The sequence below is a fragment of the Leopardus geoffroyi genome, chromosome X (genome assembly GCF_018350155.1).
Source record: "Leopardus geoffroyi isolate Oge1 chromosome X, O.geoffroyi_Oge1_pat1.0, whole genome shotgun sequence".
Classification (NCBI taxonomy): Eukaryota; Metazoa; Chordata; class Mammalia; order Carnivora; family Felidae; genus Leopardus; species Leopardus geoffroyi.
Window position 1 is genome coordinate 82457224 of NC_059343.1, and position 22178 is coordinate 82479401.

A 22178-nucleotide genomic window follows, 5' to 3' on the forward strand; every position below is an offset into this window, starting at 1 on the left:
TTTTTCTCCCTTAGAAACAGTGCTGAAATGGGCATCCCTTGTATATTTCCCTGTGTAAAATTATTTGATTATTTCCTTAAGAAAAAACATTCCACAGTGGAATGCCTTATCTGAAAGTAGGTGTGTCTTTATTTTTTTATTTTTTAAATTTTATTTATTTTTTATTTAAATCCAACTAAGTTGACATATAGTTTAATAATGATTTCAGGAATAGAATTTAGTGATTCATCGCTTACATATAACCAGTGCTCGTCCCAACAAGTGCCCTCCTTAATGTCCATCACCTATTTAGTCCATCCCCCCACTCAACACCCTGCCAGCAACCCTCAGTTTGTTCTTAGTATTTAAGAGTCTCTTATGGTTTGCCTCCTTCTCTGTTTTTATCTTATTTTTCCTTCCCTTCCCCTATGTTCATCTGTTGTGTTTCTTAAATTCCCCATACGAATGAAATCATATGATATTTGTCCTCTGACTGACTTATTTTGCTTAGAATAATACACTCTAGTTCCATCCACGTAGTTGCAAATGGCAAGGTTTCATTATTTTTGATTGTCGAGTGATATTCCATTGTATATATATATATACCACATCTTCTTTATCCATTCATCAGTTAATGGAAATTTGGGGTCTTTCCATAATTTGGCTATTGTTGGTAGTGCTGCTGCAAATATTGGAGTGCATGTGCCCCTTTGAATCAGCACTCCTGTGTCCTTTGTATAAATTCCTAGTAGTGCAATTGCTAGGTCGTGGGGTAGTTCTATTTTCAATTTTTTGAAGAGCCTCCATACTGTTTCCTAGAGTGACTGCACTAGTTCGCATTCCCACCAGCAGTGCAAAAGGGTCTTCTTTCTCAGAATCCTCACCAACATCTGTTGCCTGAGTTGTTCATTTTACCTATTCCGACAGGTGTGAGGTGGTATCTCATTGTGGTTTTGATTTGTATTTCCTGTTTATGAGTGATGTTGAGCATCTTTTCATCTGTCAGTTAGCCATCTGGAAGTTTTCTTTGGAAAAGTGTCTATTCATGTCTTTTGCCCATTTATTTCTTCACTGGATTATTTGTTTTTTGGGTGTTGAATTTGATAAGTTCTTTACAGACTTTGGATACTAACCCTTTATCTGATATGTTGTTTGCAAGTATCTTCTCCTATTCTGTCGGTTGCCTTTTAATTTTGCTGATTGTTTCCTTCCCTGTGCAGAAGCTTTTTATCTTGATGAGGTCCCAATAGTTCATTTTTGCTTTTGTTTCCCTTGCCTCCAGAGACATGTCAAGTAAGAAGTTGCTGGGGCGCCTGAGTGGCTCGGTCGGTTGAGCATCCGACTTCGGTTCAGGTCATGATCTCACGGTCCGTGAGTTCGAGTCCCGCGTCGGGCTCTGTGCTGACAGCTCAGAGCCTGGAGCCTGCTTCGGAATCTGTATCTCCCTCTCTCTCTCCCCCTCCCCTGCTCATGCTCTGTCTCTCTCTGTCTCAAAAGTAAATAAACATTAAAAAAGAAAAAAAAAAGAAGTTGCTGTGGCCGAGGTCAAAGAGGTTGTTGCTTGTTTTCTCCTCTAGGAATTTGGTGGCTTCCTGTCTTACATTTAGGTCTTTCATCCATCTAGGATTTTGATGGCTTCCTGTTTTACATTTAGGTCTTTCATCAATTTTGAGGGTTTTTTTGTGTGTGTGCATTTAATAGAAAGTGGTCCAGGTTAATTCTTCTGCATGTCACTGTCCAGTTTTCCCAATACCATTTGCTGAAGAGACTATCTTTATTCCATTGGATATTCTTTCCTGCTTTGTCAAGGATTAGTTGGCCATATGTTTATGAGTCAATTTATGGGTTTTCTATTCTGTTCCATTGATCTATGTGTCTGTTTTTGTGCCAGTACCATACTGTCTTGATGATTACAGCTTTGTAATAATTCTGGAAGTCAAGGATTGTGATACCTCCATCTTTGGTTTTGTTTTTCAGGATTGCTTTGGCTATTTGAGGTCTTTCTGGTCCATACAAATTTTAGAATTGTTTGCTGTGGCTCTGTGAAGAATGCTGGTGTTATTTTGATAGAGATTGCTATCTTTATAGCTTCTTATGTTGACTACCAAATTGCCTTCCAGATAAATTGTGCCAGTGAATAATAACCACCTGCCCCTTTTCTATGTATTCCCCTCCCAGGAATCCCTGTCTTTATCCTTGCCTCAGGTTATCACACACTTGTACAAAAATGAGGATTTTGTGAGGCCCCTGGGTGGCTTAGTCAGTTAAGCACCTGACTTTTGATTTCGGCTCAGGTCATGATCTCACAGTTCATGGCATTGAGCCCCATGCCCAGCTCTGCATTGAGAGCATGGAGCCTGCTTGAGATTTTCTCTCTCCCTCTCTGTCTGCCACTACCCCACTCACACTTGCACTCTCGCTCTCTCTCAAAATAAATAAGTAAATAAACTTAAAAAATGAGGATTTTGTGAGAGGTGTCAGGAAAGCAGGCTGGGTTTGAAAAATGTCTGGACCCATTTTCTATGTTCATTGCTTCAGTGGGCCAGGGAGAAGAGCAAGGAAGATGCATCTGCTCTTTAATGAATTTAAGGGTGAGGGTGGGGTTCCCATAAAGGCCTAACCACTGCCCCTCTTCTAAAAGAAGACAGAGCTAAATCTCTAATCTTAGGGGAAAGAAACACTCTTTGCAATGAGTCTTTCTTTCTGTCACAATGTTTTGTCTCATCATTAGAAATGATAACTCACTTTGGCATTACTTGATCACAAGAACTGCCCAAGAAAGAGGGCTTTCTTTGTTAGGACTTGCACCAGATCATACAATTCTCCCTCTTTGTCAACCTACAGTCAAGTCAGACAGCAGATCCTGGTACTTTGTTTTTGTTTTTGTTTTTTTGTAAGCATCTGTTATTCCCACCATTCCCTAACAATTCTTAATGTTTATTTTATTTATTAAAAAAAAATTTAATGTTTATTTTTGAGACAGAGAGACAGAGCATAAGCATGGAAGGAGCAGAGAGAGAGGGAGACATAGAATTGGAAGCAGTCTCCAGGCTCTGAGCTGTCAGCCCAGAACCTGACACGGGGCTTGAATTCACAAGCCATGAGATACTGACCTGAGCCGAAGTTGGATGCTTAACCGACTGAGCCACCCAGGTGCCCCTTTTTAATGTTTATTTTTGAGAGAGAGAAAGAGAGAGAGAGACAGACAGAGTGTGAGCAGGGGAGGGGCAGAGAGAGAGAGAGAGAGAGACAGAGAGAGAAGGAGACACAGAATCCAAAGCAGGCTCCAGGTTCTGAACTGTCAGCACAGAGCCCGACGCGGGACTCAAACCCACGAACCGTGAGATCATGGCCTGAGCTGAAGTTGGACGCTTAACCGACTGAGCCACAGGCACCCTTCCCTAACAGTTCTTATAATCATCACCCTATTTCACCCTTCACACTCTCATGTTCGGTTGATGATAACTTCCTAACAACAGTTCTCATTTCCAGTCTCTATGCCTAACCCCATCCTAGCTCCAATACATTTTGCACATGGCCACCAGATTATTTTTCCTTTTGTCAAAAATGTCCAGTAACTCTGGGATATTTCCATCTCAGGTGGGGGTTCAGGATTTCTCAAAACTTTCCTCACCTTTTTCATTCATCCTTCTCTTCCACAGCTTCCATTTCAGGCAAATTCGTTGTCTTCTTATCACAGAACAGATTTTCCACCTCATGCCTTTCTTCAGGCCATCTTACCCACCTGAATGCCCTTCTGTGTTTTCTCATGCTCTCCCTTCAGGTCCCAGCCTAAGTGTGCCCTTCCCCCTTAAAGGTCTCCAGCAACTTCTTTATTTAACCAGACAGCATATATTTGACAATGAACAGATGCCCAGGTGCTGTCAGTAATCCTTTTTTGTTTATGTACTTTATCTCACCAGCTAGAATTTAAATTCAAACATGAGAACATTTTTTTTTCATCAGTCAAAACATACAACTTTATTGATGATACACAAATGAAGTCTTTGGTGGATAAATTCAAGACAAAACATGACAGAAGTGTAGGCTATTTTTGATGGACAGGTTCACTGTCAATTTACATAGAGGAACCAGTAAAAATATTTCCATTCAAGCAGCATGATTAAAGTCACAAATGTGTTTTCAGTACAAGAGGACTACTTATTTGGTATTCATAAAATGGGTCAGCTTAAAGCTGGAGACTGTCACAGATAACATCACTCTGGATGATACATTATTCAAAACTGGCAGCTGAAAGGATCCCTTTACTAAATGAAAAGTGGAAAAGTAGTAACTTTCAATTTTCATTGCTTCCAGAATGGAAAACCAAGAAATTTCTTCAAGTCTTTTGACAGCACATAGCCAATCAGAATTTATCCACTAGTTTTATAACTTTCACTTTCACCAAGAGGTCATGGTGATCTGCTAAGGCTCGAATTTTCTTAACACACACTCCAGATGTAGTACATAAGTAAAACAGGGAACCTTTATTGAATTCTCTGTAGTTGAATACTTCTGCTCTGAGATTGTCATAGATGATCTCAAATAGAGTAAGGGCATTAATAAGAATTTCTGATTCCACATAGGAATTATAAAGAGAACTAAATGATGATGGCACTTGGGTGCTGAGCAGTTTTTTTAACATATCTGGGTTTTCAGCAAAATTCGAAAGTATTTTCAAAATTTCAACCTTGATTTTTCCACCTCCCTGAGATAACAAACGGAAAAAGTTTGCAATGGAGTTGACAAGCAGATGCTGGTAGTCATTGGTAATAGTCATGTTTGTTAAAAATTTTAGTCCAACTACCTGTACTGCTGAGTTCAGGTTAGAGGCCATGATATCATCCATCACTTTATTCATGTATACCTGAAGTCGGCCCTGATTTTCATAGTTCTCACTCAGGTTATTCATGGCCATTAAGGCTTTTTCCTTAATGTGGGGATCAGTTTTGTTGATCATGTTTGCAATAATTGGGAGGCCTCCCAATTTGCGAATTGTGTCTTGGTTGCATGAATAGTTGGCATTGTTGCTCAGAGTGAGCAAAGCTACCTGTTGGATAAAAGGATCATCTGATTTTTGAAGCAAAGCAAGGACTTTCCTGAGGTCTCGGACACCAAGAATCTCATCTATTTCATAAGGAAAGGGGCGCTTCTGCATGGGAACAGGTCTCCTCCCTCTCCCTCTCTGCTGGGTTTCAGGCTCAGAATCTGACTCTGACTCTGTGTCAGTCCACCCAGACTCCCCTTCCTCAGAATCAGGGATCTCTGCCAGGAAAGCCTGTCCTCCATTAGCAGAGGCTGCAGCAGCTGCTGCAGCCCCATCCCCAGGGCGGAAGCCCAGCCCCAATTCGTCTACTTCAACCTTGTTTTTCTTTCCCTTGCCCTTGCCCCCAGTCCGAGACTTGGTTCCCTTGGCTCCACCTTTAGGTACAGCTCCAGTGGCTGATCCAGCCTTAGGTATTGCGCCTGTATGAGCCCCAGGGGTCGCTTTCTTGTAGGCTGCTATTCTAGGGGATCCTGAAGTCCCAGGAGCCTCTGCAGCCCCAGTAGGCACTGTTACCCCAGAAGGCACTGGTGCTGCAGTAGGCGTTGCCCTTACAGGAGCCTCCACAGCCTCAGTAGGTGCTGGCGCCGTAGGAGGCATCACTGGCGCCCTGGGAGGTGCTGCTAGCACCCCAGAAGCCTCTGCTGTGTCAAGGGCTTCTGGCAGTTTGGGAGCCCTTGTGATTGTGGGGGCCTCTACAGCCACGGAAGCCTCTGCCTCCCTGGGAGGTGGTGCCACTGAAGAAGCTGCTGTGGCCCTGACTACTGGTTCAGCTTTAGGTCCAACCCTTGTCCCTTCTACCTCCTGGACCTGATTTCCTGCCCCACTCTGAGCCTCAGCACTGGACACAGCTGGGGCCACTTCTTCAGGTCCAGCCATGTCCGGAGCAGAGGCTTCATCCTGGGCCCTGTCCTCGGCCTGAGTGTGGACTGGGGTGGGAGGGCCGAATCTTGGCCCAAGGTCAATTGTGAATCCGGCCCTTAGTCCAGCTCTAGACCTGGCTCCAGTCCCGGCCACAGCCCTTGTCTTGGGCTTGGCCAGTCTTTTTTTTGTCTGGTTTCTTCCCCTGGCATATTTGTAGACACAGTACCAGGCACTAGCCCCAATCACTATCCCAGCGGCTACGCAGCCAGCATCTCGAACTCGGCTCATGGTGCAGCTGGAGTAATTCCCTGATCCAGGGCGTGGAGCTGGCTTGCCTAAATGGGATGCGTGCACGTCTGGGCAAGGCACTTCCACTCAGTCTCACAGGTTTTACCCAGGATGCAAGTTGAGAAGGACCTGGGGTAAAGGACAGAAATGAAGCTTAAGGCTTTGGCTAACTTCATGTCTAAACAAGGCTACTTAGAGGACTTGGAAACATAATGCTTGGTGAGTGGGCTGGTACCCAGACACAGATGTCAAGGCCTGTGTTTGCTGATACAGGACCTTGGTTGTCCAAGGTTTTCTATACCTTCATCCCTAGCCAGCCCTACCCAATGCCAACACACAATTTCCTAGCACCTAAATGAGGGATGAGAGGCAGTATGGACGTTAGGAAACTTGTGGAGAGCAGGAAAAACAGTAGAGATCCCAGATTCTGCTCTGATCCTCCCACAGTCACCCCAAGGGTCCCCAGATGTTGCTCATACACATACCAACTTGCTGGAAGCAGGAGGAGTTTACTTTTTTCCACCAGGCTTGTACTTGTGCAGGGCCCCAAATTCAGACAGACCTGCAGAGAGATCCCAGAAAGGGTGCTTTGGAGCATTTGGTAGTTGGATTCAATTTCCTTTCTTGATTTGAACCCCTGTAGGCCATGTTTTTCCCTCTCAGGGATCCTCTTTCCCTTCCTAACCCTTCCTACTCAAAGCATTAATTAAGAAAGTGGATGACACACCCCTTTCTTTGCACCAGAAAGGACAGGCCCAAGGCAAGGGTATCTTGTAAAGAGGGAAAAGATGGGGGAGGAGGGGCCTCTCGTCCCATTCTCTGCTCTGGTTTCTGCCCCGTTCACACCAGGGGTTTCCAGACCGTTCCCACTCCCCACACTGACCTCCAAAGATTCAGGGCTGTTTCTCTTTCCTTCAGTTCAGTTAAAGCTTCATCCTAAGGACAGAAAGAAGGGCAGAAATGTAGACACCAGAGGCTGGACAGTGAGAGCCGGTGGATGGAGGAGACCCAGAACACAAGTCCTTATAATTGCCTTTTAGCATTCACATACCAGAACGACCACCTCTCAGTTCACTCAACTCTTCTCACCTCTCCGCCCCGCCTCCTGCGCAGACTCCCCAGGCACTCAACCCCTCCTTTCTTTTGCCCCTCCCCGCCCGTCCGCCATTTCTCCGGGACACACAGCCACACCCCTTCTCCTGCATCGAAGCAGGAGGGGGCGGGGCGAGGGTGCAGCAAAAACTGGATGGGACGCCGGATAAGGGATTACTGCCAAACAATCTAGTGTCTTCCTCCTAGGACCACCCGTCCTTCAGTCTCCAGGCCCCAGCCCTAGCATTAGCCTGAAGAACAGGGGCTCCAATGTCTGACCTTTCGATTTGAGGGTCGTGATTTTCCACTGTTTCTCTGTTCTGGGCTCCGCCTCCCCCCCCCCCCCCAAATTACCCAATAACCACCGCCACGTCTCCCTCCAGCGTACCCGAACTCCTTTTCCAGGACTGAATAAACGGAGGTGAAGGGCTGTTTGGGTTGGAGGTGTCTGGAAAGCAGCCTGGGGGTTAGCACGGTGGTTTAATACCAGATTGTCTCAGGGTCCCCCCTCCTGTGAAGCCCAGACAGAACCAAAACCGCCATCTCCCCCACAGAGACTGGCACACCCATTTCCCAGCACCCCCTAATGACAGGGGGCCTGCCGGGCGGAGGGCAGGGGGAGTGGTGGTTGGGGGAGGTATCTGTAAAGTGAGGATGGGAATGAACGGGCCGGATTGTTTCCAAATTGCGTGCCCCTCCGGTCACCCTTGCCCAACCACCCTACTGGCCTTATATGCGATGCCACGTTTATTTCTCTTCCCTCCTCCTCTCAAAATAGGACGGGATGTGGGGTGCGGGGCCTGAGTGTCAAAAACAAAACCAAAAAACACTGACTGGGAGAGGAATTGAGCGGATTCTCCGCAGTTATATCCCAGTCTTTAGGTTTTCCCCCTCCCCCTCTCCCCGCCGCCCACCAAAATGAGCTGCGACTGAGCGCGGGGGTCTGGAAAGCCGGCCAGGAGCGGTTGAGGCAGAGGCACCCGCGGCCTCAGACTCCCGCATCTCTGAGCTACCCCTTTCGGGAGTGTCAGGCTATGCCCACCCTCACACCCACCTGCCCGGATCTGGGGGAATTTTCTCCTCCTCCTCCTCGCCTGGGTTAAACGCACGGCAGTGCGCAGCGTAAGAGAGTTGGTACCCAGAGGAGGACGGAGGACGGCTGTCAGGGCTTTAAGTACCTTTGCCCGCGTCAGCTCCCGGTCACGTGAGGGTCTCATCGCCAGTAAGCTTGGGTCCCCAATTTCCACTCCCACCAAGAACGTGAGCCCCTCCTTTAGCCCTACTCCCACCTCACCCTACCACATCAGGTCCTGTCACTCATTTCATTTTATTTTTTTTGTCTTTGTAGTCCCGGAGGCCAAAAGTAGCCCCTTCTCCCTGTGTTAGAATTTGTCTTTTTCTAGTTACCGGGGATGGGATGCATTTTTTTGGAAGGTGATGGACAAGTTTTACTTTTTGCTGTTGTTGTTGTTGTTGTTGTTATTGGGGGAATTGTTTCATTTTTTCTTGGGCAACTGGACATTCTCCCTTCGTTCCACCTTCAATCCCTAATCCACTAGTGCCCACCATTTCCCCTGCAGTTGTGTCCCTGTTCCCGTATAGTTAAGGGGCAGAGTGTCAGAAAGGAGATAAGGAGTGAGAATGGGGTCTGTATTTCTGTAACACTTCTCCAATTTGTTTTTAAAGTGATCACCATCCTTTATTATTGCAGTAAAAAAATACCACAGTATGAGAAGCAGCAACAAAAAAAAAGCTGCATGATTTATAAAGATCTCCCACTAATATTGAAAGGCACCATTAATTTTGGTTAATTTTTACCATACAGAAAATGACTTCTATTGGCCACATAGGAAATAGTTGTCAAAACGTGCTACGGTATTTGAATATATAAAAATGGCATTTTCCCTCAACAAGATAAGTGTGTTTTCATGGGATCTGTAAATTGATCCACGGAGAGATGTTGAGTTGTCCAATCTTATTTATTCTGGACAAATAATATCCTACTTTTTCTCCTTGTGGGATGGCTTTTAAGTTGGATAAATAAATGATCCTGTCTTGTTCTGTTAGAGAAACACGGTTATTTAATATTCCCAAACCATTGCTGACTGCTGTGTGAACCTTCTGTAATTTGATGGCTGTAACCATGACAGTTTTGAACACCTGTCCCTGGATTAGGTTCCAGTTTCGTGATTCAGCTCTGGGCAAAAAGCAGAGATGTTAGGCCAAGGGAAAGATGAAAGTGAGGGATGCAGAGATAGCTAAATCTCCCCACTGTTTTTCAAGGGTGGGGAGGTGTTGACCCTCTACCCCCTTCCATATTCCAGAGCCTCTCATTCCCTGTATTCAGGCACTTGATTCTGTTGGTCACTCTAAAAGTACACATGGACAGGTGGCCAAGATGGTAAATGCCACCTTTAATCAGGTGACCAACTTGAGTAACCACCTTTGGCTTCTTCCTTTTCTCCCCTCTTTCCCCAAATCCCCACAGATGTAACTCAGAGATACACAGAAGGGGCTGCTGTTCTCACATACCCCTGCAGCTGCAGTTTTCCATGAAAAAAAAGTGATTGCTGGCTGGGGAAAGCACCAGGTCTGCCTGTTCTGCCCTCAATCATGGTGCTTTAGTTAACATTGCTCCTAACACTGTCTGCTGCTCCCACCTGGCTTGAGATGTGCAGCCAGCTGGGCCTCTTACCTCTGGCCTCCTTGCTTGCAGGCACCCAGACAGAACCTAGGCATGCTGCAGGGTCACTGCATGTAGCCTACACCCATTTTGGTGCTCCCTCAGCCAAATGTATGCTGGACCCCAAGGGAACCTCCTCACAGACCATACTGATTAACTAGTAAGCATTCTTAACTGGCTGCCTCTGTGCTGTACCTGAAATTGTACACAAGGTTTTGTTTGTGGGTGTATGTGTGGTTAAGTGCATTTGTTTGGGGGGAGTGGCATTAGAGGTCATTTAATTCATCAGTTTCTCAAGGGGTCAGTGATTGCTCCCCTAGATATTAAGAACTGATACAATGACCTAGAGAGTTAGTGTTATATATAACAATCCAGATTAGGAATCTCTTGTTTTTTTTTTTTTTTTCCTGAGGAAAAAAGTAACATATATTAATGATTATAAAATATCCAATATAACAAAGAAATATATAAAGTATACAGAGAAAGATATCTGTGATATCTTTTGCACTCTAAACCACTGCTAACAATTTCCATTGTCCTTTTTATGGACATATTAGTAGGTGCATTTGTGGTTATTAATCAAGTTCCAAATTGAGCAACAATAAACACATAATAAGCATTTGGAATTTTATTGTAATTGTAGTAAATCTGCAGATTAATTTGAAAAACATTAGTATCCTAACATTGAGACTTCCCCTCCAGGAATATGTTATGTCTCCATTTTGTTCAGATCTTTTTATGTTTGTTAATCAAACTTCGTAAATTTCTTCAGCTAAATAATTCCTATTACTTGTTAGGTTTTCCCTAGGTATTTAGTAGTCTTTGTTGCTGAAATGCTATTTTTTCTCCAATTAAAATTTCTGGGAGGGAATTTTCTGCTTAAGGATAATGTTCAACTATTATATATTTATTTTGTATCTGCTAATTTTTATGATTTGTCTTATTAATTCCAATAGTTTTCAGGTGATACTTTTGGTTTTTCCAGGTATTTATATATAATCATCTGCAAACGACTTTTTTCACTTCTTCCTTTCCAATATTTGTACATTTTTTCTTTTCTGCATGTGTTACATTGATCATAACCTCTAGAACTATGTTGAGCAATGGTGGTGACTAGATCTTATTCTTGAATAAAATGGGAATACCTGTTTTGTTTCATCATTTAGTGTAACCTTTGCTCTGATATATTCTATCCTTTTTTCAAGGTTACTTTCACTTATGTTTACCAATGCTGCAAAAAAGGCAATACAGAGAAATAATGCCAGTGAGTGGAGCCAAGTCATAAGTTCTGTGGTCTTGGTAACCCACAAGGAGGGAGGAATATGCCAGGTTAGAAGATCCTCTGATATATTCTTCATCAGGATAAGGATACTTTCTTTTATATCTGATTTAATGTAACCAAAAATGATTTGTTAAATTATATATAATTCTTTACTGCATAAACTAAGTTTCCTCCCATTCTTATTTTACTAATAGTTTTTAAATATTCAGGAATGGCTGGCTAAGTTTATCAAATGCTTTGATTGAAAGCTTTCTTTTTTCCTTCAGTTTGCTGCTGCAGTGAATGATTTAGATAGAATGGTCTCCCTGCCACTCTAGTCTCCCTATAGTTTATTTTCTTTTTTAAAATTTTTTTTCAACGTTTATTTATTTTTGGGACAGAGAGAGACAGAGCATGAACGGGGGAGGGGCAGAGAGAGAGAGAGAGAGACACAGAATCGGAAACAGGCTCCAGGCTCTGAGCCATCAGCCCAGAGCCTGACGTGGGGCTCGAACTCAGGGACCGCGAGATCGTGACCTGGCTGAAGTCGGACGCTTAACCGACTGCGCCACCCAGGCGCCCCTGCCTATAGTTTATTTTCAACACATCACCCAAGTTCAAACTTCACACACCCCACTTCCCCTGATGTTTAGAGTAAATGCAAATGTCTTTAAATTAAAAGGCTCTACTCTCTTCAACCTTATTACCTCCCTGTTTCATCTTCTATGATGTTCTCTTTAGCTCAGTCATCCTGGCCTCCTTGATGTTCTTGGGACATACTGGGCTTATTGCCCTCACAGAGCCTTTTCATTTCCTTGTCCTCCTGTCTCAGGTATTCTTACCCAAAATATCACCATACTTAGATTACTCATTGAATTCAGGTCTTTACTCAAGGGTTACTTTCCTAGTGATTCCTTCTCCAGCTACCCTATCCAAATGTTCAACCCATCTCAACTTTTCATATCTTCCTTTCTTGCCTTTAATTTTTTTTCTTTTATATGTAACACTAATAATATAGTATACATTTTGTTTATTTATCTTGATTGTTGTTTGTCTTTCTGACTACAATGTAAGGGCCATGAGATTAGAGATTGAGGTCTGTTTAATTCACTGCTGTAACCACAGCATCAAGAAGAATGAATGGCATGTAGTAGGTGCTCAGTAAATGTGTTGAATAAATGAGTGAATGGCTTTCCTACATTGAACAATTCTCTTGCATTCCAAAAATAAAGCCTAATTGGTAATGCCATATTAGCAGATTTGCAAACACTCAGGTAACTGATTCGCTTAATCAGGATCTTGTCATGTAACAAGATGTAGAAGAAATTAAGATTGATTTGAATGGAATGTACAAAACTCATTACGCAGTATGATTGCTTATGATACATGTATTTTTTAAGTGAATTTTTTTCTTAAATGAAAAAAGTTCTATCATAGTTTCTAATAATAAAAAGGATGCACACTAGTGTTTAAATAAGGAACAGAAATAGTGCTAACAAGAAAATAACAAAAAAATTTTTTCACTCTGGTTCCTTTCCTGACACCCATTCTCCCACCCCAATTTTCAGGACTGCAGACAGGAACAGTAGGGATTCCAAAGAAACAAGGTGGAAGGAACAGAGAAAAGGATGGGGCCATTCCTCCAGAGAAACAGTAGAATTGACCAGTAGTCCAGTAGAAGATGCTGCCCCTTTCAATAATCAGAGAAACACAACACATTTGTTGGGTGTGCAAGGACTAAAAAAGCGACAGTGCCTGGCGTGCAGTGGTGGTGGGGAGGAGGAGGGTTGCTAATAATAGGAGGGGACATTTGGGACCCGAACTCACCAGTGACGCAGTGTCACGTGACCAGCAGCCTAGTACTGAAGTCTTGGTCCAGACGGCTGTTCTGCTCAGGTAGCAAGCTCCCTATTTCCTTGGAGATGGTGTGATTGTGAGCTAGGAAGGAGGAGGAAGAGGAGGAAATCGTTCCTGATTCCTGTACGTCGTGAGGGTGGGTGTTGATGGAAGACTCATGGGGTGAGGGTGGAGGGTAGCAGCACAATTGTTGACTTTAGAGGCACTTCAGTGTTTCCCCTTGGAGACACCCGAAACCAGCCTCTTCCTCGGGCTTTGTAAAAGGCAGGGAAGTAGCACCAGCAGAAATGGTTGGCTTTGGTGACTTAGGAGGCAGAGGGGAGGAAACGGTTATCAGGGAGCAGAGAGATGGGGTAAATGTGAGGTGAGAGACAGGTTTGACAACCTGGATCTGGAACAGGGAAAGGTTGGGGTTTGGACCCACATTCGGGTGTTGGTGCATCCACCAGAGCACTGAGTCCCCACTGTCTCCTGTTCCTGTCTACTTCAGGCTTTGGTCTGTCCATGGTATGCTGGTCCATCCATCAGTGGTGGGTGGGATGCGAAAGATGGAGAAAACCTTAGGCTTCATTTCCTTTTTTCCTTCCCCCCACCCTTAGATCCCACTTGAGTGTTGTTTCAGACTGCCGCCTCCAACACGCTCTCTCACTAGCTTGGGAGAGACCCGTGAGATAACGCAACAGCGGCAGCATGGGCCGCGCCCAGAATTTGGGGTTGATGGCAGCGGGACTGATGATCGGTGCTGGCACATGGTATTACATATACCAACTGACCTGTGGTGGACAGAACAAGAAGAAACCAGGTGACTCAAAAGACATTAAGCCTGCTTACAAAAAGTTTAGAAAATACAGAAAACTGTAAGGAAGAAAATAAAAATAAGCCACCAACAATTACCATTCCTTGTCTTTCTCTCTGTGTAAGAATGCAGATGTGTGTGTTTAACATTATTGCAATCATACTGTATGTATTATCCTGGGATTATTTTTTTCAGGTTACATTGCAAGGGATGTCTTTTATTAGTTATTAAAAATGGTTCACAAACATTCTGTTAATGAACTGTTTCATAATAATAAAATATAGTAATCATAGTCTTCCCCTTTTGCTGACCTTTCATATAGCAGGTATGAAACTTTGTCTTCGGATTCAGGTGTGAAAAATATTAAATGTTTTCATTTTCTAAAAAATAACTGTGTAGACTAAACTAAAATCTATCTACAAGGAGATATCTTTCCACACTAGTTATAGCTGTGATACCCATCATTCAAGTTTCCAGGTGGGCCAGTTAGGCAGCTTCTGTGCCATGCTTGGCATAAAAGACACAGGAATTTAGTGAAGTTGGGAGCCCTGGGAAGGATCCAGGCCACCAAACTTGGGTTCCTACTGTTTTCTCTGGGCTGTTAGGGGAGAGGCTAGAGGTCACATTTGCTCAAGGGACTCAGAGACCTCTCTCTTTTCCCCTCCAGTTGAAGAGGGGATTTCTCTTTAGTGTGAGGGAAATCTCTTACTCCCCTAACTCTGTTATTCACAGTGGATTTGGGATTTGGGGGAAAGAAAATCTGGAAAATCCTGCTACAAGGTTACTCTGAGGCAAGGAGGTAGACTTGATTGAGAAAGGGAAAGTGGAGAACACAGACAGATACGGAGATGAAACATATTAATACCATTGTGTCTTAAGTGGGGCTCCCTAGAAGTGAGGGAGTGTTCTCAGATGAAACATCTTTGTAGGTGAGGGGAGCAGCAAAGGACAAAGGAAGAAACTAGGCATAGATGGAGCCCAGCTGAAGTATAGCCTCAGCTTGAACCCAGGGCAACTCTGGGACATGAAGGGCACCACAGAATTGATCCACTTTGAGGCAAAGGAGCCAACCTTTTATATCCACTGATTGCAAGCCATGGTGTATGGGTGAAGTGGCATGAGGGGAGAGGGATTTTAGCTCCTGGGTATGAATCTAACTATGAATCTAGCAACCAATGCTTGGAAGAGCTAGGGGATGGATGCACTAGCCCAGTAAACAGAATCTAGACAAAGCATCAATAGCATTTACTACCTCTATTATAAGTAGCCATTCAGCATTCTTGCAATGCAAATGTGCTTCTTATTCATGTGCTCCTCTCACCAGAAGGCCTATACTTTTAGCATTACTAGCTGTGTTGCACTCTATCAGAAAATGCCTAACTTTTCCATAACTGAAAAAGAGGAGAATGCTTGTTCTTTTCCAATCTCCTAGTGGTTGTCTCAGAAACACTTTCCCTCAGAGGCTAGTTTTCTCACTTTAACCTAAGAATCAACTCTCTCTCCTTCAATATATAGATTTTGGAGGACACCCAGTTTAGTGCCTCATGAAAACGTATTCTGCCTGTAATGAGACTAGAGGTTAATACAAAGGTATTTTTTAAAGCTTTATTTTTGTTAAAGTTTATTTATTTTGAGAGAGAGAAAGAGAGAGAGAGCACGTGTTCACACATGCACGTGCACACGCACATGCATGCACAGGGGAGGGGCAGAGAGAGGGATAGAGAGAATCCCAAGAAGATTCTGCGCTGTCAGCTGCCAGCGTGAAGTTCCATGCCGTGCTTGAACCTATGAACCTTGAGATCATGACTTGAACCAAAATCAAGAGTCAGAAGCTTAACCGATAGAGCCACCCAGGCACCCCAGTTAATACAAAGGTTGATGGATGTTTAGACATAGGATGTGGAGGCCTGTCCCATTTAAAACAGGTTGGACAGGTGTTAAGTTTACTGCCTTCCAACTCACTTCCAAATTTCTTGGAAGTAATGGAGAAGTTGCTAAAGGAGGGTCAGATGTTCACTTAGACCATCAAAGCTGACCTAAGCAGAGATGGGAAGTTGTCAAGACAAGAGGACCTAGCTACTCTGACAAATGGGTTTATTAATCTAAGATCTAGGTGGTGGCCCAAGGGTCTTGGGGATAGAAGGTAACTTGGAGGAATTTAAGCTCTTTTGAGTCCCCATCTTGTTAAAATGGAAAAAAAATCAGCTTTTTTATTTATTTTTGTGGTTACCTTACTCTTTGAGTGTAGTCAAAATTTGGGAGCCAGCATATCAGAAAGGCAGGCCCAGTCACATGGTCTGCTGAGACACACATTGTTCCAGATTGCAAGCTCATTTCAGGCTTGATGGCTCTGGTGCTTCTGCTCTATGCTAAAGGAACAGAAATCTTTGTCAAAGCTGGAGTTGCTGAGCATCTCGTGGCTGTTCTGAGGCTTGCCACATCTTTGAAACACTATTGGAGTAAGGCACAGGTATCTCCTTGTTCAGGAATCCCTAAACTTCACTAACACTTTCCCAAACTAGAGGATTTTTTTTTTTTTTTTTTTTGGCTTTGGAAGAAATTCTTGTTTCTTTAAACCACAAGTTATTTTGCTCAACTTAATGGATGCCAGGAGAGGGTAAGTAAATTAACCAAGACCCTATAGATAGTAATGGGTCAGTAGATAAATCCTTTCTCATTAAAAAAAAAAAATCAAGTTAAATTCAATAATAAAATCGTATAAATAATATAAATCAAAATTGAAATTTGAGAAATTGTACTATAATTTAACTTTCTCTACCTTCTCTCCCTAACCAGTTTCATTTATAATTAAAACTTACACATTTTAATGTTGTGAGATAATCAAATATTGCAGCACATTATAGAATATTATGTAAGAGTTTATAAGAATGTCTGTATAACAAGGGTTTCCAAGTACTAGCTAATGGCCTATTTTTATTCAGTGAAAGCATTTCTTTCACAACCATATTCATAATTCAAATTGGATATAAGGTGATTGATCAATTATGAAGTCTAATTTGCATTATGTAAAGAGTACTTGGTATTTTTTTTAAGTTTATTCATTTTTGAGAGAGAGAGAGAGACAGAGACAGAGCATGAGCAGGAGACGGGCAGAGGGAGAGGGAGACACAGAATCTGAAGCAAGCTCCAGACTCTGAGCTATCAGCACAGAGCCTGACTTGGGGCTCAAACTCATGAACCTTGAGATCATGACCTGAACCGAAGTTGGACGCTTAATTGACAGAACCACCCAAGCACCCCAAGAGTAGTTGGCATTAATGCCAACAAAATCAGGAGCCATTATCACCTGTATTTTTCTTTTAAGCTTAAGACACACCAACTTGGTTGGGATGCCTTTAATTTTTTTTTATTCTAACAGTGAATGATAAAAGTGATAAAAATTGATAAGAATGTGTAAGAAGCTTTGTGCTAATGGTAGAGCTTCTGGTGATAAGGAAAGGAAAAGCCATTACTCCTGAGTAAATGCTCCATGTAATCAAACCCTGAATTTGTTCACTGAAGTCTATGGTTTATAGCTATAAACTTATAGCTCTAATAAAGTCTTTTATTATTGAAATTATTATAGCAAATATAACCTTGTTATTGCAAGTCTCAATTTTTCTAGACCTTAATTCAATTTTTTCCTATTGAAACAAATATTTTTAGAAGAGAATTTTTAAAAAATGTACATTTCTTTGAAATGCAAATACTGTTTTATAGGAGAGCAGACAGTACTTGTGAATCATGTGAATCATTAAGCAACCATGGCAATATTGACTATTAAGTGGAGAAGTACCTTTCCGTTATCTGGATCTCAGGCCCCCAGGGGTCTGAAATCCATAAAAATGTGTTTTACCTATTTTAGTTTTATTTTAAAGGATGAGTATAGAACTGGTTTATTGGTTTACCATGCAATCAAGATCTCATCAATAAGGATTCTGAGACTCCAAATCAATCTGCTGGAATGTGAGGACTGTCCATGTGATATGTTGTAGTAGATCAGATGATATCTTGGGAAAGAGAACTCTTACCTTGGGCTATGTAAATCAACACTCAGAACTGCCTCATCAGGCACAAACTAGTCCTGTGACTTTCTCCTTATCTAGAAAGTACAAAGTTTATTATAGATCATGAATACAGTGTGCTTCTCAGGCACTGTTTCTTCCTCCTGATGCCTTGCATAAAACCCTAGGATGGCATGCTCCAGATGGTCCTGGACCAAAAATGATAAAAGTAGACATGATGAAGATTGTATGATAATAATAACAATAACAATAATAGCAATGAATGTGATGAGGGTTTTCTATGTGTTATCTATTTCAATTTTGACAAGATCACATTGGGGTTAGGTATTAGTTTAGAGATGAAGAAATATAGACTCAAAATAGTTAAGCAACTTTGCTAATGTGTACCCAGCTAGAAATTAGTGGAGCTAGTCTCAACTGACTGCACAAACTCATTCTCTTCACCACTAGATTATGCTGCATCTTAATGTGAAAGTATGACACTCCCCCAACCCAGCCCACCACACCTCCAGAAAAACAGACACAAAGTAAATAGGAAGCCAAAGTAGTAAGCAAAGAAATGATATTGACTTGGGATGTCACAAAAGTCCTCTTTTTCCACACCATGCAATATGCATTGGCCTCTGCTGTCTGAGCCTCTGTTTTTTTCCTGTTTCCCATTTCCATTCTCCATTTCCATAGTCTGGTTTCCTTTAGCCAGCTGATTCACCCTTGGAGTCTGTAGGCTGATGATACTCACATCTTTCACCTTGCACCCAAAATCCAGATCCATGTGATCAACTGGTCAGTGAAGAGCTCCCTCCATTTGGACATCTCACTGGTTCTTAAAACTCAACTCCTTCTCTTCCTCCAACTGTCCCTCTTCTTCCCTTTCCTCCTCCAAGGGGTCTCATTCTCAGTGAAGGGCACCAACATCCCATCCCATTGCCCAAGCCAACTCCCTCTCCACTTCACCCCCACATCCCATCCATTTACCTCTGAAATGTCTCTCATCAGTCCACACTTCCCAGTTGTCACTTCTGCCAAACTTGCACAGTCATCTCTCTCCTGGATGATGGCAACAGCCTCCTAAACTGGTCTATCTGCCTCTGCTAGAGGGTGGGAGTGGCTCCAATACACTTGGTGGCCAAAGTGATCTCCCCCAAATCTGAATTCCTTCACATCTGACTTAAAACACCTCAGTGCTTGGCTTCCCACTGCACTGGGGATAAGGTCCAAAAAACTTTACAGGCAGACAAGGCCTTCCATAGCCCCATCCCTGCCTACTCCTCCCTCACTGTTTTGGCCCTACTGAACTTATTAATGTTCTCTGAATGTATCATTTCCTCTCTAGCTTTGGTACATGTTGTCTCTCTTCCTGAAACACCCTTTTTCTTCCCCTTCATTGGGCTGGTCCCCAGCGCTGGTGCCTCAGCCTTGACTAGCCTGTTGGATGTGTGCATAGTCTGCTGTCATATCTGGCCAGGCAGTCCTTTGTGTTTTATAGTTTGCTCTTCACATCTATTATGGCTGGCTTTTAGTTGTTTAACTTTCAGAGGGAAACCTTATTTTCAAACTCCTGTATGTGTGTGTTTGTGTGTGTCTATATCTCCTTATAGAAAAGTTATAGGGTGACTTAATTTATTGCCAGACTAAAATTAACAACTCAAGAAACAACAGATGTTGGCAAGGATGTGGAGAAAGGGAAACTCTTGCATTGTTGGTGGGAATGCAAACTGGTGTGGTTACTCTGGAAAACAGTATGGAAGTCTCTCACAAATGGAAAAAGAGAGTTACCCTATGACCCAACAATTGTACTACTAGGTATTTATCCAAAGGATACAAAAATGCTTATTTGAAGAGGCACATGCACCCCAATGTTTACAGAAGCACTATCAAGAATAGCAAATTTACAGAATTAGCCCAAATGTCCACTGACTGATGAATGGAGAAAGAAGATGTGGTATATATATACATATATATATATAATGGAATACTATTCGATGATCAAAAAGAATGGAATCTTGCCATTTGCAACAATGTAGATGGAACTAGAGTGTATTATGCTAAGCAAAATAAGTGAGTCAGAGAAAGGCAAATATATGATTTCACTCATATGTGGAATTTAAGAAACAACAGATGAATATAAGGGAAGGGAAGGAAAAATAAGATAAAAACAGAGAGGGAGGCAAACCATAAGAGACTCTTAAATATATAGAAGAAACTTAGGGTGGCTGGAGGGGTGTTGGGTGGGACAATGTGCTAAATGGATAATGGGTATTAAGGAGGGCACTTGTTGGGATGAGTACTGGGTGTTATATGTAAGCAATGAATCACTGGGTTCTACTCCTAAAACCATTATTACATGTATATGTTAACTAACTTGGATTTACATAAATAAAAATAAAATAAAATAAAATAAAATTAAGTTAAAAGATGCTATTTTCCATAAATTTTTTTTTTTTGCCAAAGACTGAATTTTGCCCTTTGTCTCTAGTCATGCATTTTGTTAATCATCTTACTGTGCTTTCTCATTATTTGTCTTTATTGATGTGCAAGAACATTTGTGAGCGTATATTTCTTGTAAGAAGGGCTCTCTAGTCAAACTGCACAGGTACAAATTTTGGTTTTATTGCTATGTGTATGACTTTGAGGAAGCCACTTAACCTCTTTATGAATTTTCCTTATGTGAAAAACATCCTTTCTAATACACTATTTGTGAGATCTATATGATAGAGAGTATAGTATGTTTAGAGCAGTGCTTGACACATAGTAAGAGCTCAGTAAATTTTAACCAAAGTTGTCATCCTGGATGCTGTTTTCCTTTGCATGTATCTTTTTCTCCAAAGAACAGAACAGCTACTCTTTCTGCATTTTAGAGTCTGTAGCCATTCGGTCTCTTCCAATTGTATTTTTTCAAACATACCTTACTCTCTCAGCTTTCTGCTCATTTATAAGTTGAGGGTTAAATGTATCCAAAAGTTATTAGAGCTTCAAAAACCACAAAGGAATTAAAGAGAATTGGTCAGGGGCGCCTCAGTTGGTTAAGCGTCCGACTTTGGCTCAGGTCATGATCTCACAGTTCATGGGTTCAAGCTCCGCATCGGGCTATGTGCTGATAGTGTGGAGTCTGGAGGCTGCTTGGGATTCTGTGTCTCCTTCCCTCTCTGTCTCTTTTCCGCTCACGCCCTGTCTTCCTCTCTCTCTCTCTCAACTAAATAAACAATAAAAATTTAAAAAAAGAGACAGAATTGGTCAGTACTTAATTGAGAAAACACTAATTTGGCCATTGTTCCTGTGATTTTAGACATTACGAATCTGTTTGGGTAAAGTGAGAGAAATAGAAATTCAGTCTTCAAATACAATTAGGTATGTGATACAGTTTTGGTTTATTTTGTTGAAGTATAATATTAATAATCACTTTAAGTCCCAATAATAAGGTCCAAGTACTCAAGCAAAAACTCCCGGCCCACTAACTCCTAATTAGCTGACATTTTAAGGTAGGATGGTTTTGAGTGATTGACCAACTGCAAAATAGATTTCCTTTGTCTCTTTCATTCTCTCCTAATTGAGTTAGAATAAATCATATAATTGAGAAGCTTCACTGGGCAGCCAGCCTACAGGAGGGGGTGAATGAAGATGGGCCATAGGAGAAGGTGTTGGAAGCATGGGCACTTAAACTACTCCCCTTATCTTGTGACTCAGTGTATCATGGTGTCAGGATTCTCTGGAAAACAAGAGCCTTCACTTCAGAATGCACCTTAGTTCACCAATCATACTGCTTCTTTTGGGTTTATGGGTGGCTCAGTGCCATATTTATCAAGAACAAACTCTTGATATTAAAAGAGGGAAGGAAAAGGAGTGGAAGAAAGGGAGAAAATGAGAAAGAATAGTTATTAAGTTCATGGTGTATACTTTCTTTATTCTAAAACTTGGACCTATACCTTGTCAATATCTAGTAAAATTTCCTTATTGTTTTTAAAAGTTATGAATGGAAATATTTTAAAGAATTTCTAGGGAAGTGGCTAGCAGCAGAGAATTCTAGAGTGAGGTTTGGGGGTCCAATAGGTAGACCTTGAAATGGGACGTTTCAATCAGGAAAGATTAGTATTAAGATTTGTGTCCTGGGGCTGATTGAGTACTTGTATATTCATTGAGTACCCAATCTCCACCTTCATATGTATGTGTCTATGAAGTGGGGATGGCTGTGACTAGCTGGGGTCCTGGGGCATCCACTGTCTCTTCCACTCTGTGCTGCCTATTCTGCATCTTCTGAATAGCTCTGCAGTCTCTCCTGCCCTACTGTCTGT

The 22178-nt window shown here is 42.2% G+C and overlaps 1 protein-coding gene across 5 annotated transcripts; it reads right to left on the minus strand.

Annotated features, from left to right (window-relative positions):
- Positions 1-3930: 3930 nt before the first annotated feature.
- ARMCX2 (armadillo repeat containing X-linked 2) lies at positions 3931-8429 on the minus strand. Of its 5 annotated transcripts, XM_045471307.1 has the most exons (6): positions 8322-8415; positions 7996-8067; positions 7656-7727; positions 7059-7111; positions 6661-6737; positions 3931-6304 (listed from the first exon to the last, which is right to left on the minus strand). In XM_045471307.1, exon 6 carries the CDS (start codon positions 6173-6175, stop codon positions 4346-4348), a length of 1830 nt encoding a protein of 609 aa, XP_045327263.1. In that variant the 5' UTR covers positions 6176-6304; positions 6661-6737; positions 7059-7111; positions 7656-7727; positions 7996-8067; positions 8322-8415; the 3' UTR covers positions 3931-4345. The 5 variants fall into 5 exon arrangements, with proteins under 5 accessions (XP_045327263.1, XP_045327265.1, XP_045327261.1 ...); XM_045471309.1 differs by lacking the exon at positions 7656-7727 and having other exon boundaries at positions 8322-8414; XM_045471305.1 differs by lacking the exon at positions 7996-8067 and having other exon boundaries at positions 8322-8407.
- Positions 8430-22178: the final 13749 nt, after the last annotated feature.

Excerpts from the sequence above, each read along its gene's own strand:
- ARMCX2 (XM_045471304.1), bottom strand. The coding sequence starts at position 6,175 with ATGAGCCGAGTTCGAGATGCTGGCTGCGTAGCCGCTGGGATAGTGATT.